Source organism: Pseudorasbora parva, chromosome 3 (genome assembly GCF_024679245.1).
Source record: "Pseudorasbora parva isolate DD20220531a chromosome 3, ASM2467924v1, whole genome shotgun sequence".
NCBI classification, from domain to species: domain Eukaryota; kingdom Metazoa; phylum Chordata; class Actinopteri; order Cypriniformes; family Gobionidae; genus Pseudorasbora; species Pseudorasbora parva.
In genome coordinates, this window is record NC_090174.1 from 36,877,731 (window position 1) to 36,894,718 (window position 16,988).

At 39.7% G+C, this 16,988-nt stretch overlaps 1 protein-coding gene and 1 long non-coding RNA gene across 2 annotated transcripts in view; both read left to right on the forward strand.

Moving 5' to 3' along the window:
- The first annotated feature begins 57 nt into the window (after nt 1-57).
- zgc:55461 (beta-tubulin family protein) lies at nt 58-2,187 on the forward strand. Its single transcript, XM_067438673.1, has 4 exons — nt 58-235; nt 562-670; nt 756-866; nt 961-2,187. Exons 1-4 carry the CDS (start codon nt 179-181, stop codon nt 2,019-2,021), a joined length of 1,338 nt encoding a protein of 445 aa, XP_067294774.1. The 5' UTR covers nt 58-178; the 3' UTR covers nt 2,022-2,187.
- A 1,033-nt stretch (nt 2,188-3,220) lies between these two features.
- Nucleotides 3,221-16,988, forward strand: part of LOC137071931 (uncharacterized) — a 65,643-nt gene continuing 51,875 nt past the window's right edge. Inside the window, exon 1 of the long non-coding RNA XR_010904552.1 lies at nt 3,221-3,295. This is a non-coding gene — a long non-coding RNA (uncharacterized lncRNA). The remainder of the gene's footprint in view (nt 3,296-16,988) is intronic.

The window sequence follows — 16,988 nt, forward strand, 5'->3', positions numbered from 1 at the left end:
ATGGAGATTGATTGACGTCTCGCTCATCCACCTGTTTTTGAACGCGAAGGTTGGCGTTATTTAAAACTGAAAACCGTTCGCTGTGTTTTGCAGTTTAGACGACGTGCGGTGGAAGAGAGCCCACTCAAATCCATTTGGGGTTTTTAATTAAAAAGTGCTTTTTTCTTAACGATTCAACATGAGGGAAATTGTTCACCTGCAAGCTGGTCAATGTGGGAACCAAATCGGTGCCAAAGTGAGTGTATTAACTATTAGCCCAATAAAGGCTAACGTTACTCGCGATGGACATAACGTAGTTTAACTTATATGCTGTTAACTTAGTTAGTATCTGTAACTAACTAACTGACTATTTATATTTAGCTGTGTTTTTCTATAGAAAAATAACATCGGATAAGATGAATAACTAGCGATCTAAACTCGTTATAGTTAGTTTTTTATCCTCTAAAAACCTGTTTGTATTTTTGCAAGTTGCCATGACAACACTTGAAACGAGGCCGTTATTTTAAAGACATTTAAGGTGCTAAATTGTTAATATTGTCTCCTTTTCTTCTGTATGGTCAGTTTTGGGAGGTGATTAGTGATGAGCACGGAATTGACCCGACAGGAACTTACCATGGAGACAGTGATCTGCAGTTGGAGCGGATTAATGTTTACTACAATGAAGCCACTGGTCAGTTTGCATTTGCAATATAATAAAACTTAACAAATGCCATGTTGAATTTTAAATTAAGTGTGGAAATGTTTTACTTTGACAGGTGGAAAGTATGTTCCTCGTGCTGTTCTTGTCGACTTGGAGCCTGGAACCATGGATTCGGTGAGATCGGGACCATTTGGGCAGGTCTTCCGACCTGATAACTTTGTCTTTGGTAAGCCTGTTTTTTTTTATTTGACTGAATGATAAATTCTTGATTTTTAAATTTAAACAAAATTAGCCTTTTATTTTATTTTTTTCAATCATAGGTCAGAGTGGTGCTGGAAACAACTGGGCCAAGGGTCACTACACCGAAGGTGCTGAGCTTGTAGACTCTGTTCTTGATGTTGTCCGTAAGGAAGCGGAAAGCTGTGACTGTCTGCAAGGCTTCCAGCTCACCCACTCCCTAGGAGGAGGCACCGGGTCAGGCATGGGCACTCTCCTCATCAGCAAGATCCGTGAGGAGTACCCAGACCGCATCATGAACACTTTCAGCGTGGTGCCCTCACCCAAAGTCTCAGACACTGTTGTAGAGCCTTATAATGCCACACTGTCTGTCCATCAACTGGTGGAGAACACAGATGAAACTTATTGCATTGACAATGAGGCGCTGTATGACATTTGCTTCCGTACACTCAAACTCACTACGCCCACCTACGGCGATCTTAACCACCTCGTGTCCGCCACAATGAGCGGGGTCACCACATGTCTGCGCTTCCCAGGCCAACTCAATGCTGACCTGCGCAAACTCGCCGTCAATATGGTGCCTTTCCCCCGTCTGCATTTCTTCATGCCGGGCTTCGCCCCCCTCACCAGCAGAGGGAGTCAGCAATACAGAGCTCTTACGGTTCCTGAGCTCACGCAGCAGATGTTCGATGCCAAGAATATGATGGCTGCTTGTGACCCCCGCCACGGTCGTTACCTCACCGTGGCCGCCGTTTTCCGAGGCCGTATGTCTATGAAGGAAGTGGATGAGCAGATGCTGAATGTCCAGAACAAGAACAGCAGCTATTTCGTGGAGTGGATCCCCAACAATGTCAAGACCGCCGTGTGCGACATCCCGCCTCGCGGTCTCAAAATGGCAGCCACTTTCATCGGCAACAGCACCGCCATCCAGGAGCTGTTCAAGCGCATCTCTGAGCAGTTCACTGCCATGTTCAGGCGCAAGGCCTTCTTGCATTGGTACACGGGCGAGGGGATGGATGAGATGGAGTTCACGGAGGCCGAAAGCAATATGAATGACTTGGTGTCAGAGTACCAGCAGTACCAAGACGCTACTGCAGAAGAGGAGGGAGAGTTCGAGGAAGAGGGAGAGGAGGAGCTTGCATAGCGAGTTGACCACTCAAGTTCTTGTTCACTGTTGTTCTGTTTCCTTATTTGTTGGTTTTGTCTTTTTTATTCTGATTTCTTTTCCTCCAAAGCAGTTTCATAAGCAGCTAAAAAGCTATCAAAGCTAGCTTCCTGCAATGTCTAATAAAACTCAGAATTTGATAGCAGTCTTGTTGTGTGTTGTCAGTTTTTGTCTTTTTTTTCTTCCAGATGTTTTAGTGACTTGTTGACGAAGCTCTGTTTAGATTTATTTTACATTACTAATGTTATATTAGTTGTCATTCATTCTTTCTATAACCCTATGGAATATAGAAAAATAATAGAATGGCAAGATTAGTGGTTTCTTTAATTACAAAAAAATTAACAATTGCAGTGACCGTGCAAACAAGATAAAACACGTTAGTGTGTAGATCAATTCAATGATCAAGGACTGCCATCTAGCGTTAGACTGGTAGATTTCAAAATTTTCTTTATCTTCAGGTGACAAACGTCTACATGTAGCCTACACACTGGCGATTTCCTCCTATTTAAACAAATGAAGCATTGTCATTTGTAAAAGTGTCATGTGAAGGCCAAGCATGGTAGCCCATACTCCGAACTGGTCCAATCATATACCGTAAAAAAATGCATTTAACTCATCCAGGTTAGTGCACTCAAACACAGCACACCGTGGACACACTCGTAGCAGTGGACAGTCATTTTTCTGTGAGCGAGCCAGGTCTGACTAACAGAAACTTTTTTTTATCTAAATACATATAAAATATTTAGATTAAATCACATTTCGGAATGTGCATTAAATGTAAACATTGGCATACGCTTTTATCCAAAGCGATCCAAAGTGCATTAGGTACACTATAGTAATGCGATCCATGCTAGTGCTGCTGTTTTCTACAAAGATAATATAAAAAGCTTCAGACTGCAAATACTACAAATTGTTCATTGATGCGATTGTTTTTGTTTATTACCGCTGGTGTTTCAAGTTTCAATTGATCATGCACTGCGAGTAGTGTATAGGTATATGCACGTATGTTATGTATTGATAAGCGCAGTTTGATTTAAATCCTACGTGGCTGGCGCCTCATACAAATACGTTAATGTGAAATCTCCAAATACCACGTCTTTTACATTGTGTCGAGTTTCTGTTGTCACCAGCAGATGGCGCTAGAAAGTTATTGAAAATATCGCTTATGAGATTGAGTGCTGGAGTAGAGGAGAGCAGATGTGACTGGTTCACATTTCCGCCGAAGTAGGCTATTCTCTTCATAAACGTGAAAGGTAGGCTATGTGAGCCAGACACACACACACACAAACTACTCAGGCTATTCGCATAACAACTGCTGAATCGCGTCCACACCTTTCTTAATCTTAGATGAGATTTATTGAGCTAAAATGTCATATACAATCTCGTCACCAAGACGGTCTAATTATTAACTTGAAGCTCTCTCAATGCAACGAGGATTACATTAATTAACGTGACACAACAATCTGGCCCAATTTCATGGAACATTGAAGGAAGGAATCTCCGAGTGGAATTGCAGTCGACACCAGAGCAGAGGGGGAAGGAACATTAATTGAATCAACTAGCTGTGTTGTGAGTTGAAGATCGCAGAGGAGGGCTTCATTTACCGAGTAATGGTGTCTTACAGTGTTTAGAAGCTTCCAGTGACCATTGACATTGCCTTTCTCTAAATCAACTTCCGTAGGTTGACAGTATATCATCATACTTCATACCTCTAAAGGCCTTGCATTTGTGTCCATAATCCCTGTCAGTTAATGGATGAGAAATATATTGGTACCATATCGGTTTTTAGGGACCTGTAAAATGTTTATAGTGACCGACCAATATTAATTATTTTATTTTGCATACTACTACTTTCTCCTACTTTTACATTTTACATTATATTTAATGTCATTTAACACTTGGAATTTTCACACTTTAAGTTAGCAAAACATTAAAAAAAAAAAAAAAAAAAAAAAAAAAAAAAACTGTAAAATGTAATCTTTAGTAGCCTACATTTTAAATGAATAGACTATTTATTTGTCATAATATATTAATAATAGTTTTACAGTTTTTATTTTTTTATTTATAAATAATGTAGTTATAATATCCACCATTTATTAGTAATCGGTCATAAAAATAATTATCAGCATACAGAATTTTAGAATAATTCTGAATAATTATTTTATAGCAAATAATTGACAAAATTTTGGGCCCCAAAAATGTATATATATATATATATATATATATATATATATATATATATATATATATATATTGATACAAAAATTTGGTCAATCAGACTGAATACTGAAATCAGCTTCTGGAGTGCATACTTGAAAAAAGTCGGCTACCATGATACAGAACCACAGCGGTTTCTTATAAAAGCTCTGTTTTATTTTAGAGTCTCAGTAACTCATATCTTCCTTAAAAGTGGTAATACAAGCACAATACAGTAAAATTAAATAATCCAGATCAAAAGATGGAAAAGGGCAAGACTTTCATACAATGAAAAACATTTTTTGTGAAAGGTTTGAAACAGATTGTATTCCTCAGTCTGATACTGTGAGCACACGCTCATACGAGCTGCTAATGTGATCTTTTGTTGTCTCAGCTTTCACAAACTAATGCATGCATGTTATTCCTTTTAATTGGCTTTTGTGATTTTATACCTCATCCATATGGCACTAGAAAAAGCTTCTGTCTGAGCAACATAAATCCTCTCTGTTTTAGCACTGCTATGTACACAATGTTGATGAAGCGCTCTAAACAGATGATGGATTGCTCTTTAACAGCCAAAGCAACTTCACTGTCACTGCCACTGAAAAAAAAGATTCGAGAGAGAGAGAGAGAGAGAGAGAGAATGTGCCATGAGATGCAAAGTGTAACAGCAGCAAGAGGTGTGAAACATAAATTAGGATGGTTTTAGGCTGCACAGATGGGCCTCTGCCACTCTATACTGCATACAAATGCTTAGAGCCCGAGGAGCATCTCTTCATACAAACAGATTGAATGGGCCATCCGTATAAGACACAATGACACAGACAGTCAAGATTTAATGAAAATGTGCTCTGAATCTCACTAAATCAGTTACGTTTCCTGGATAGTCTTTCTTGTCTTTTTTGACTTTTGACAAGGGCCTGGAAATCCAACCAAAATCTATTAAAGCCATATGTGCTAAGTATATAAAGTAAAAATGATCTGCCAAAAAATAATTATAAAGAATGAAGTCTAAAGCTCTAGATTAATCCGGATACATTCTTTTCAAATGCTCTCCGTCCACACTAGTGTTTTTCAGAAGTTTTTCATCCCCGCTGACACACCGAAAAACGCTGAATTCGCCTTACAGCGCATGCGTTAACCCTCATAAAAGCTCACTGAAATGATACAGACGTAACAGACATAATAAAGTTCTCATGCTATTCATCTGGCAGGATACTTTTTTATTTTTGGATGGATCCATCATTTTTATTTTTGGGTGGACTATCCCTTTAACTCCCGACTAAGGTATAGCTATTAGTAGATACAAAAAGGGAAAGGAAGGGGTATATTTTAGAAGGAGTATTCTAAAAAAGTGTTTTTATCGAGAAAACTAAAGGAGAATGTAAAGCAAGGCAATTTTATTTATATAGCACATTTACACAATGGTAGTTCAAAGAGCTTTACAAAAAAGATATCAGATGCATAAGAACTAAAAAATTATAAAAGCAAAGCAAAAAAAGATTTAAAATAAATAAATAAAAGAATAAAGAGAATAATACATAAAGAGATACAGTAGGAATGTGCAGAATTGGCTCCCTCTCAATTAAAAGTGCAGTAAGTGATTTTGAAGAAGGGAAAAAAACACACTGTTGAAAAGTGTATTGGACTGAGCACCAAAACACCATTGTAGATAATCAGCAAAATCAAAAATATAAAAGTGAGGTGAGCCTGTCAGTTAAGTCAACAAGACCGCATGCAGGGTGTCCCAGTTGTCATTTTAGTTCTCAGAATGGTGCTCACGAGCGCTAGCTGTCAAGCCAGACCCACATCAAGATGTTGGGTCTGGGAACTCACCATTGGCAGGGCTCAATCCGAGGGGCGGGATAAACAGTTGTCTTTTGAAACTACCTCTGCGCGCAATTGGATAACACTACAACCAACTAGCAACGTGAAGCAGAGCTAGTTGAGAGATTAAACTTTCGCCCTATCCGGTTGGCAAAACTCAGAACACATCTTCCCTTCTTAAAAATGATTTCAGTGCTGTTCTTTTCTCAAAGAAAAGCTCAACTCCAAGTCTTCCAGAGTCTCGGCCAAAGCCGATTCGTCAGTTTCTTTGTTTACAAGTCGCACGCAGAACTGTGGCAACTCTGCCATCATGTTAAGCCCGCCCACTGACTCTATACACGATATTATTGGCTTGAACAGAGTTTGGTTTTTCCAACTCAGAAGTCTATTAAGAGTTGCTAGACTGCCGCTAGGTTGTATCTAGATTTCTAGGCTACACAAGTGCCCCCTTTGAGGCCAATATGTGCCATCGATGTGCATGTAGGGGCAGATTCATCTAGATAGGTGTCACATGTTCAGTCTGTTTTGCTTGTGTTTGATTTGTTTCTTTGTTCAGTTTCCCCGCCACTCCTTTGTTACCATGGTTACTGTCATTATGAGTAGTTCAGCTGTGATTAATTATCTTGTTTTTGTTCACTATTTAAAGCTTGTGACATACTCTGTTCAGTTTCTCGAGGTGGCAAAAACAAGAACAAAGTTCGTTCTGCCCAGTACATTCCATATTTCACAAGAAAAGCAGGTGCCGAACAACTCTGTTTCTCCGCATTAACCCCGCCCACTTTAAATGTCTGACCAATCACACAATAATTCTTGAACACAGCAAGAAAAAAGTTCTGCTCAGACGATGTATCGAGAACAAGCTGCGAGAACTCCCAAACCACGGCTGCGAGAACAAAAGGACGTCATTTTGTTCTCGCAGCCCTGGGAGCAAGAGCTTTTTTCTCTGGTCTTGTGGTGTGTGTAATGGCCTTAAGTCGCACTCAGTTCTCATTGGTCTGGTATTGTTTGTGTGTAGCACACTCGCACATCTCTTTTGAATTAAGAATAAATCCCTGGTTACTTTTGGCGTGATTCTTTTGGGTAGGGGTGTGTTTGTTTTGGTGATTTCAAATTTCAATTAAAGCTGCGAGCAGCGATGACGGGCCCAAGCCGGGGGCACCGCCACCCCGGTGGCATCAGCTTAACTGTGCACAGCAGGCCAATAGGCATTTAATATGGGAAAAATAAATAATGGGACTTTGTCTAAGTCATTTGAATTCACCTCATTAACTGCAGCAACTGGTGCTGCTATGACCAGGAACCACAACAGTCACATCTCTGAGATCAATTACATTTTATTCATTAATTTTATGTCAGATGATGTCAAATGTCAATTTCAAAATGAGTGCAGAATACTGTCCAAATGCTGAAGTTGTATTATCCTTACACTTCTCTTAAAAATAAATTAAGCCAAATCACAGAGACCGCAACAATGATTTTAATATCAGTGTCAGGTAAGAGTAATATGCGTGCATATAATTTATGGAAGTTTATTATAAACAGCCACTTTTAAAAGATCATGTGAAATTATTATTTTTTATCCATTTAAATTCTATCAATAAATAATCAGTTTAAAGAGGTGTCATACGTGATCTTTGCAAACACAGCACATGACCTTCTTTAAAGCCCATGTTATAGAAAACAATTAAAAGTATTAGAATATCACTTTCAATTATGTGCAAATGTATTTTTTGCAGCTCAAATTTTGTAAGTTCAGAAGACCAGTATTTAATTAAAGATATAATATATGTTTTAGTTTTTTACTTATTTTTCACAATAAAGTGATAGATATTTGTGATAGCCTATATGAAATTGTTAAATTATTAAAAAACAAGAGACAAGGTGACACACACAGAGTGAGAGAGACCCCCTCCAGACACACACACACACACTAACACACACACACACACACACACACACACACACACACACACACACACACACACACACACACACACACACACACACACACACACACACACACACACACACACACAGAGTGATCCTGGGGGGGGGGTAACTAATTATATAAAACAATATTCTCAATGCCCTACAAATAAACTGGTTTTATACATTTATTTTTTTATTCAAACCCAGAATATGTTTAATCCTTTAATGCAGGCAAAAGCACAACATTGAGAGGTAATTTAGACAGAAGAGTGGCTCACACACACACACACACACTGTAGAAATCAGTGACACGTGTCCCCATGAGTCTGTGTGCATTCAGGTTGAAGTCCCCACCAGGCTAGAAAAAATAACACACACACACACACACACACGCACACACACACACACACACACACACACACAGTAGTAATGCTGAAGTATGCTGCAGGCAACCCTTATAAGCTCAGCCCACCCCCCCTCCCCCCTCCCCCTCCCAACACACACACACACACACACACACACACACACACTCACACTCACACTCACACTCACACTCACACTCACACTCATGTCTGGTTCACTATCTTTTTGGGGACTCGGCATAGACATAATGGTTTTTATGCTGTACAAACCATATATTCTGTCCTCCTACACTGCCCCTACCCATCACAGGAAACTTTCTGCATTTTCAAAGTAACTCATTCTGTCTGATTTATAAGCTTTTCTACCCATTGGGAAGTCCCCATGAGTCTGTGTGCATTCAGGTTTAAGTCCCCACCAGGCTAGAAAATCATTCACACACACACACACACACAGAGGCAAGGTTTTTTGCTTGAAAACTTATACAATATTGCCCTCTACTGGTCATTTAAGTGAGAGCATAAGTGTTGAAAAAAAAAAAAACACCCAGTGTGATATAGAGAATAACCAGCAGGTGGGAGTATAGCCTTATTTATGAACCAGGCATGTGTGTGCTTCTTTTGTCTTTTTTAGGCTTATGCTAAGGGAAAACCGTTTGAGATATCCAATAACCGTTCGCATTTTAGCATCTTCTGTATATTTACTTCATGTTGTCCGAGTTTGGAGGAGATTGAATGAATCGCTTTTGATGAGAAGGTAAAAACTCAGAGCTCGCTTTTCACTTTTTCTCATTTTCAAACCAGATTATCTGACTTCCTGTTGGTCAGAGCTAATGACTGTAAATTAGAAAGCTGTCCAGCTCGAAAATTACAATATATATACCGAGTTTGGTGACTGTAGATAAAACTAACCCCCCGCTTTGGACAAAAGATGGCGCTACTGAGCCCCTCTACCACGCCCGTTTCTGAATCTTTGCTTGCATCTTCTGGACAGCATGTCTGATGTGTGTGTTGAGTTTCATGCAATTTCAAGCATGCTAAGTGTCTCAAAAACACATAAAAAGATTATTAGACTTTGACGCGTTGCCATGACAACAGTATTTCAAGAACCAGGAATCCATTCAAAAGTCTATATCTGCCATGTTTTGACATTATACTGATGAAGTTTGAAGTAAATCGGGTGAAAATAAGATGGGGATTTAAAGCAATTTTGAAAGTGACACACTTCCTGCTGCCAGTTGGTGGCGCTATAACTTTGACTCACAAAAGTCATATCCATGTGATCGGCCTCTTACAACAAACACACAGCTGAAGTTTCATCAAAATCTATTAATGTATGCAGAAGTTATAATACACTTCCTGTTTCCTTTTTCTCGCCATAAATTCGTCTCTTCGCCACGGCCAAACCGTTTGAGATATCAAAAAGTTGCTCGCAATTTGGCATCCTCAGTGTCTTGACTTCATGCTGACCGAGTTTGGTGCTGATCGGGTGAATCGTCTAGGAGGAGTATCGCAAATTCCACAGCATGCGTTTTCCGAACAACCCATAATAGCTCACTTCCTGTTTGGCTGACGCATAACTTAGAGCACGAAAGTTGTTCGGCCCGATGAGCTCTATATGTGTACCGAGTTTAATATGTGTACGTGCAAGTGTGTTTGATTTATAGACCACGTTTTCAGAGCCCACTTTAGGGGGCGCTGTCGAGCCCCCCTGCCACGCCCGGGTCCCAGCCTCAGCCCGGCCCTGATGGCCGCGCATTCTGATGCGTGTGCAAAGTTTCAAGAGTTTTCGAGCATGGGAAGGGCCCCAAAAATGCCCAAATAGTCGCGTAAAAAAATAATAAATAATAATAACAAAAAAAAAACAAAAAAAAAAAAATAATCCTTAGAAGAACAATAGGGCTCTGCGCCCTTTCAGGGCTTGGGCCCTAATTATCAATAAATGAGTTGAATTTTATTGTACACAACCCCACATGAAGTTGAATTAGAATTTGATTTTGGAATATCAGAGAAATCTAAGAAATGTAATGCAGGTAATGCATTCTGAGCAATGAAGTGAGTGTTGTTAAACAACATTTTGTTTATACAGGGAGTGCAGAATTATTAGGCAAATGAGTATTTTGACCACATCATCCTCGCTATGCATGTTGTCTTACTCCAAGCTGTATAGGCTGGAAAGCCTACTACCAATTAAGCATATTAGGTGATGTGCATCTCTGTAATGAGAAGGGGTGTGGTCTAATGACATCAACACCCTATATCAGGTGTGCATAATTATTAGGCAACTTCCTTTCCTTTGGCAAAATGGGTCAAAAGAAGGACTTGACAGGCTCAGAAAAGTCAAAAATAGTGAGATATATTGCAGAGGGATGCAGCAGTCTTAAAATAGCCAAGCTTATGAAGCGTGATCATCGAACAATCAAGCGTTTCATTCAAAATAGTCAACAGGGTCGCAAGAACCTGTGGAAAAACCAAGGCACAAAATAACTGCCCGTTAACTGAGAAAAGTCAAGTGTGCAGCTGCCAAGATGCCACTTGCCACCAGTTTGGCCATATTTCAGAGCTGCAACATCACTGGAGTGCCCAAAAGCACAAGGTGTGCAATACTCAGAGACATGGCCAAGGTAAGAAAGGCAGAAAGTCGACCACCACTGAACAAGACGCACAAGCTGAAACGTCAAGACTGGGCCAAGAAATATCTCAAGACTGATTTTTCTAAGGTTTTATGGAATGATGAAATGAGAGTGAGTCTTGATGGGCCAGATAGATGGGCCCGTGGCTGGATTGGTAAAGGGCAGAGAGCTCCAGTCCGACTCAGACGCCAGCAAGGTGGAGGTGGAGTACTGGTTTGGGCTGCTATCATCAAAGATGAGCTTGTGGGGCCTTTTCGGGTTGAGGATGGAGTCAAGCTCAACTCCCAGTCCTACTGCCAGTTTCTGGAAGACACCTTCTTCAAGCAGTGGTACAGGAAGAAGTCTGCATCCTTCAAGAAAAACATGATTTTCATGCAGGACAATGCTCCATCACACGCGTCCAAGTACTCCACAGCGTGGCTGGCAAGAAAGGGTATAAAAGAAGAAAATCTAATGATATGGCCTCCTTGTTCACCTGATCTGAACCCCATTGAGAACCTGTGGTCCATCATCAAATGTGCGATTTACAAGGAGGGAAAACAGTACACCTCTCTGAACAGTGTCTGGGAGGCTGTGGTTGCTGCTGCACACAATGTTGATGGTGAACAGATCAAAACACTGACAGAATCCATGGATGGCAGGCTTTTGAGTGTCCTTGCAAAGAAAGGTGGCTATATTGGTTACTGATTTGTTTTTGAATGTCAGAAATGTATATTTGTGAATTTTGAGATGTTATATTGGTTTCACTGGTAAAAATAAATAATTGAAATGGGTATAAATTTGTTTTTGTTAAGTTGCCTAATAATTATGCACAGTAATAGTCACCTGCACACACAGATTTTTGTAAAACTTACAAAAATATTCAGCTTTGATATTAATGAGTTTTTTGTGTTCATTGAGAACATGGTTGTTGTTCAATAATAAAATGAATCCTCAAAAATATAACTTGCCTAATAATTCTGCACTCCCTGTATATATTGTACACTATAGTTCAAAAGTTAGGGCTCGCTAAAGCCTAGTTCAGACTGCATGATTTTCAAACTCATCGGGTCACTGCTCTTTGCACTGCCTGACTGTACAGGAGGAACAACCACCGACAACTCTCTCTCTGGTACGCAAACTACGTTTCCCAACTACACGTGTGATGTGACGACAAATAAACAACGCAAGATCACAATTGCGTCAGAAAGGAGTTCTCACTCGAGACTTGGAATTGTTATAAAAAATTATGAACTGGACAAAGTTTGCTACAAATTGCTTGTGTGCTGATTTGTGGAGTAAAAGATAATGATGGAGGAAATTGTTGGAGACAGAGGGAGCAAGGATTGTGTCCTGCAAAGAGAGTTTGGGGTAAATAAATAATTTTGTAATGTGCTGCTGCTGTGGCTAGACGTGCAAATGTTTGGCTTTTGTTTCTGTTTGATTGAATTGTAAAAATATCTATTAAAATACTGATATTCTGTCTATTACTCCTCCCTGAACCTCTTGCTGTACTGTATCTCACTCTCTCATTGGCTGTCGGTCATCGCCCATGTGATTTTCAGTCAGAACTCATTTCACACAGTAGGAGTTCGAATCGGCGACAGGTCCAGATATTTAGCATACCAAATATCTCACAGGTGTCGGCGACTCATCGGCGATTCTAACTGATTGCATCTTTGATCATTCACACTACGGGATTGTCACTTTTGTGCACCGTTTTGCCTGATTTCGGGGATTTGACGGCAATTTTGCAAAACCTGACGGCGAGTCAAAATCGGGGGGAAAAATCGGGCAGTGTGAACTCGGCATAAGTCTCTTAGGGGGCAGTCACATTTACTGATGCTTGCTAAAATTTTGTGAATTGAAATCCAGGGATTTCAATAGGAATCTATCGGGAGTTTCATGTGAGGGCGAAAAAGTTCCCCTCAGATTTTGCATTTGTTCAAGTTGGTCACGCAAATTCTCCATCTCCTTGACCATCGGAAAGCTGCATAGTTTAAAAGTGACATCTGTGTGAATGGGGCTACATGCATCGCTAAACTATTGACAATGGTCATTTTTGCCCACAAAATTTTGCCAAATTGTCGCTAATCAGACATTTCATGAGTACATTTATGCTTACCAAGGCTGCGTTCGTGTAATGAATAAAAGAAATGCAGTAAATACTATAAAAAAATATTTAAAAATGTAATTTATTCCTGAAATAGCAAAGCTGAATGTTCAGGCAGTCTTCAGTGTCACATGATCTTTCAGAAATCATTTTAATATGCTGATTTGGTAGCCTGTCTCCGCCCTCCTTCCGCTATATTCTAATTTTCCGTTCTCTGGGATTGTGGTAGCCTATATTCTCTGGTTTTACTGTCAAATTTTAACCGGTCCAATTAGCGAACAGAGGGAGTGGCTGAGAACGATGACGTTGATGTTGTGCACTACAATCTATGGTTTGAGATGACATATGTCACAACCAAACGTTGGTTATTGGTTATGGCAGATCCATGGCTTTGGGCAGATTTAATAGTTTTAAACTTCAACCCACCTTCAAGGAAGTTAACGCTTGTCAATGGAGAGTGGCCAGACTCTCTGTACAAATGAAATGATGAGAGTCTGGTAGGACCATGACTTGTTGCTGAAGTTAAAAAAAATATACCTCAGCAACGGCATATCAACTTTTGAAAACTTTCAAGCAAGGCTTTGTGAAGCCAATATTCAAAGTTTGCCTTGACAAATTTTGCTTTTCCAGCTAAGAATGTGTTAAATAACCAGTTATATAATTTAATGTGAATTTCAATTCATTTTACATCTCCTTATATTCAAATGAATTGCAATTCTGCATCCTTTTTGCTTGGGTTCAGGAATTGAATTGTAACTTTGAATTGTAAAGATATTCTAAATTGAATTCTGAATGTCACAAATCCTCTGTAACAAGCCTCAAAAAAGCTCCCCAAACCAAGTTGCTTTGGAAGATATCCCATTGCCCTACTTGCTTTGTTCTTGACAGTTCACTTTGACGTGAGAAGATTGGCCAAGCGGCACTTCTCCTCTATTTCCTCCCTCTCTCCAGTCGCTCTCCTCCTTGCCTCAGGCGCGTGTGTGTGGTTGTCAGCATGCGTGTCTATGTGCGGAGCTGATGGCTTCCGTCGTGCGGGGTGCCACACACGCAAAAGGGGTCCTGTCACTCACTCAGAGCGGCCATATGTGTGCCTGCGTGAGCTCAATGCCAGCGGCAGAGGCTCCCGCCAGAAGACATTAGGGGAGCAGTGGGGCGTCATTACCCAGGCACCATGATTGATTAACCGTGAATCAGGAGCACCAGGGCCCCTTGAAAGCCCCGTGCTGATGGGAGGAGGGAGCCCCCTGCAGATGTGGGGGTGTAATTGCATCAAGGCTTGGCAGGAGGAAAAGTAGGCAGGGGAGACAAACACACAGATGAGTGCCCTCATTAGTGGGGGAATGAGATCAGTGTTTCTCCTGATGGAGCTGGTTGGATATGTGGCAGGGATCGTTTAAATATAGCAGTATAGACGGGTGAGCTGAATCCTGGGGGTCTCTGCACTGCAAAAACATGAAATTAAATAAGCAAATAGCAACTGATGCCTTTGATTAAAGATGAATTATTACATATATTTCTACATTTTGTTCCAGATTCATGAGGTTTCACAGTGAGCAGCAGAGCTGATCAGAAACTGCTGAAGCATAAGGACCTTTTTTTTGGGTCTTTTTCCCCTCCTAACACTCATCCTTAGCGGTAGGGAAGCTCAGATGAGATGATGATCCCTTAATGGCCCCCTGCCCTTCCTCTCCCTTTCTGCCTCTCCCTCTTCTCCATGTCCCGGAGCCATGCAGCGCATTTGTGTGCTGTGGAGGGGTGACTAATGAAATCCAGCGAGAGGCAGCCAGCCCTGGGAATCCAACGCTAATGTTTTGTTTGGTATTAAGATGCGCAAAGGCAACTCAAACTCCCACTGACTTGGACGCGAAAACATTTGGAATGGGCTCATCAATCAAGCCCCACCACGCTGGAACTGTCTAATCCTGGGGTGCGTCACGCGCCGTGGCGACACTTCGTACACGGAGCGCACACACATTAGATGTCAACCACACGTATGAATTCAAAGTTGAAAAAGTGACTTACAAACTGACATTAGTGGAAAAGGCTTTTGGTGCTTGGATTTTCCCTCTGGAGTTTGCGCTCTCCTGAGATGCTTGGATTACTTTATTTTAAGCTTTGTATAGCATCATCAATTTATGAGATGATGATAGTATATATATATATAATAAATATAATACTTTTTTCATTTCTTTGCTCTTGGTGGTAGAACATAAGTATAAAGTAGGACAAGTTTCATAATACTAGAGCCAGGTAGAATTAGTAAGGTCATGCTGAATAAGGCATTAATATGTGCTTTATAAGTACTAATAAACAGCCAATATCCTAGTAATATACATGTTAAGCAACTAGTTAATAGCGAGAATTAAACCATAAAATAATGTTACCAAATGTTTTAAATGCCACAGTACTGAAGCATTCAAAATGACATACAGACAGTAAAATCAGTTTAATGCTTACATTTTAATTCTGTTATTAAACTCTTGCATTTCAATTTTGCTATACTTAAAATAAGTGACCTTGTCACTCCAGAACCGTGACCATATTAAAATATTTTTTTCTTTATTATTAATAATAATAACCACTATTATTATTATTATTGCTGTTGTTGTTATTAATTTTTATCAATAATGATAATACAATAATATTTCTTTTTCATTTAAGAGACAGTAAAATGCGGAATAAAATCTGAATTATTATTATTATTTATAATATTTTTTCCATTTATTTTTAAAAATATATTTATTTTTTCTATCAATCTATCAATTTTACCTTTACTTGTCTAGAACCATCTCATTATTTGCCTATAAATTCTTAATGCATTAGTCAATGGTGCATGATTATGAAATAAAAAAGGTTAAGATTCTACATATTTGTACTACCATTAAAAAAAGTACTTTACTAATACTTTATAATGTAATCTATATATTAGAACTCCATGTTGTAAGTTCTTTATTGAACAATCTGCCTATTTGTAAAGGCATTAATGTTTGTAAAATTTCTCAAAGCAATCAGTCTCTCACCGGTTATAGTGAGCGAGGGCTAGCTCTTCCCTTGAAGCTCAGTCAGCTGAGATTAGGACTCGTGATGACAGAGATTTAGGTAGACTGGAGCACACACTGTCACACCTCTCTGTGGTGGGCTTTAATCAGGACAGTACACATCACTAATGGCATACATTGATTGACGAGTGAACGTTCTCTGGAGGCTTTTCCTCCTGATTGTGTCTCGCCATACAAAACTGACTTTGTTTTTCACAATCTATTCCACTTTCTTTCACAATATGGTGTAACGAGGACATGATTACAGCAAAATTCTGAATCACATTTTTTTGGAAGTAAAGTGATTTTGGTCAGGGTAGTGCACTTCTTTGAAAGATTTGTTACTGTGTCTTTTTTGAGACTGTATCCAAATGTCTGCACAGGCCGAAGTTGAGCTCTGTTCCTGTGTTAAAGTCATGGTCATGTAGATTTCATTTTATCACTCTATTTGATTTATTGTAACCTGATAAATGTATTAGAAAAAGCAAAAGTAGATGCTTAATGAACCTTGATGGCAGATACGACTTTGAGGTTGCATGATTTTAACCACCAGGAGGCAGCGGCAGGCAACCACTGGAGCAGGCTATGGCACACTCTGCTTTTGGTGTAAATTAGCCAGTGCTAAACACACCTGGAAAATGATCTGTTCTGGGTTGTTTCTCTTTAGCATGCCCGTTTTATAGCAGGGGAAAATTGATATGCCAACGTGCCAAGAACACTCAATTGCAAGTGCAACCAGCACAGAAAAGCATATTAAGCCTTTCCAAATACTTCCAAAAACTCGTGTTGTGTGTTGCAAAATGTGTTCAACAGCTTGTTAGTGAAATCATACTATTTATTATTTTGCAGATCAAAGTTAAAGTCAACATATA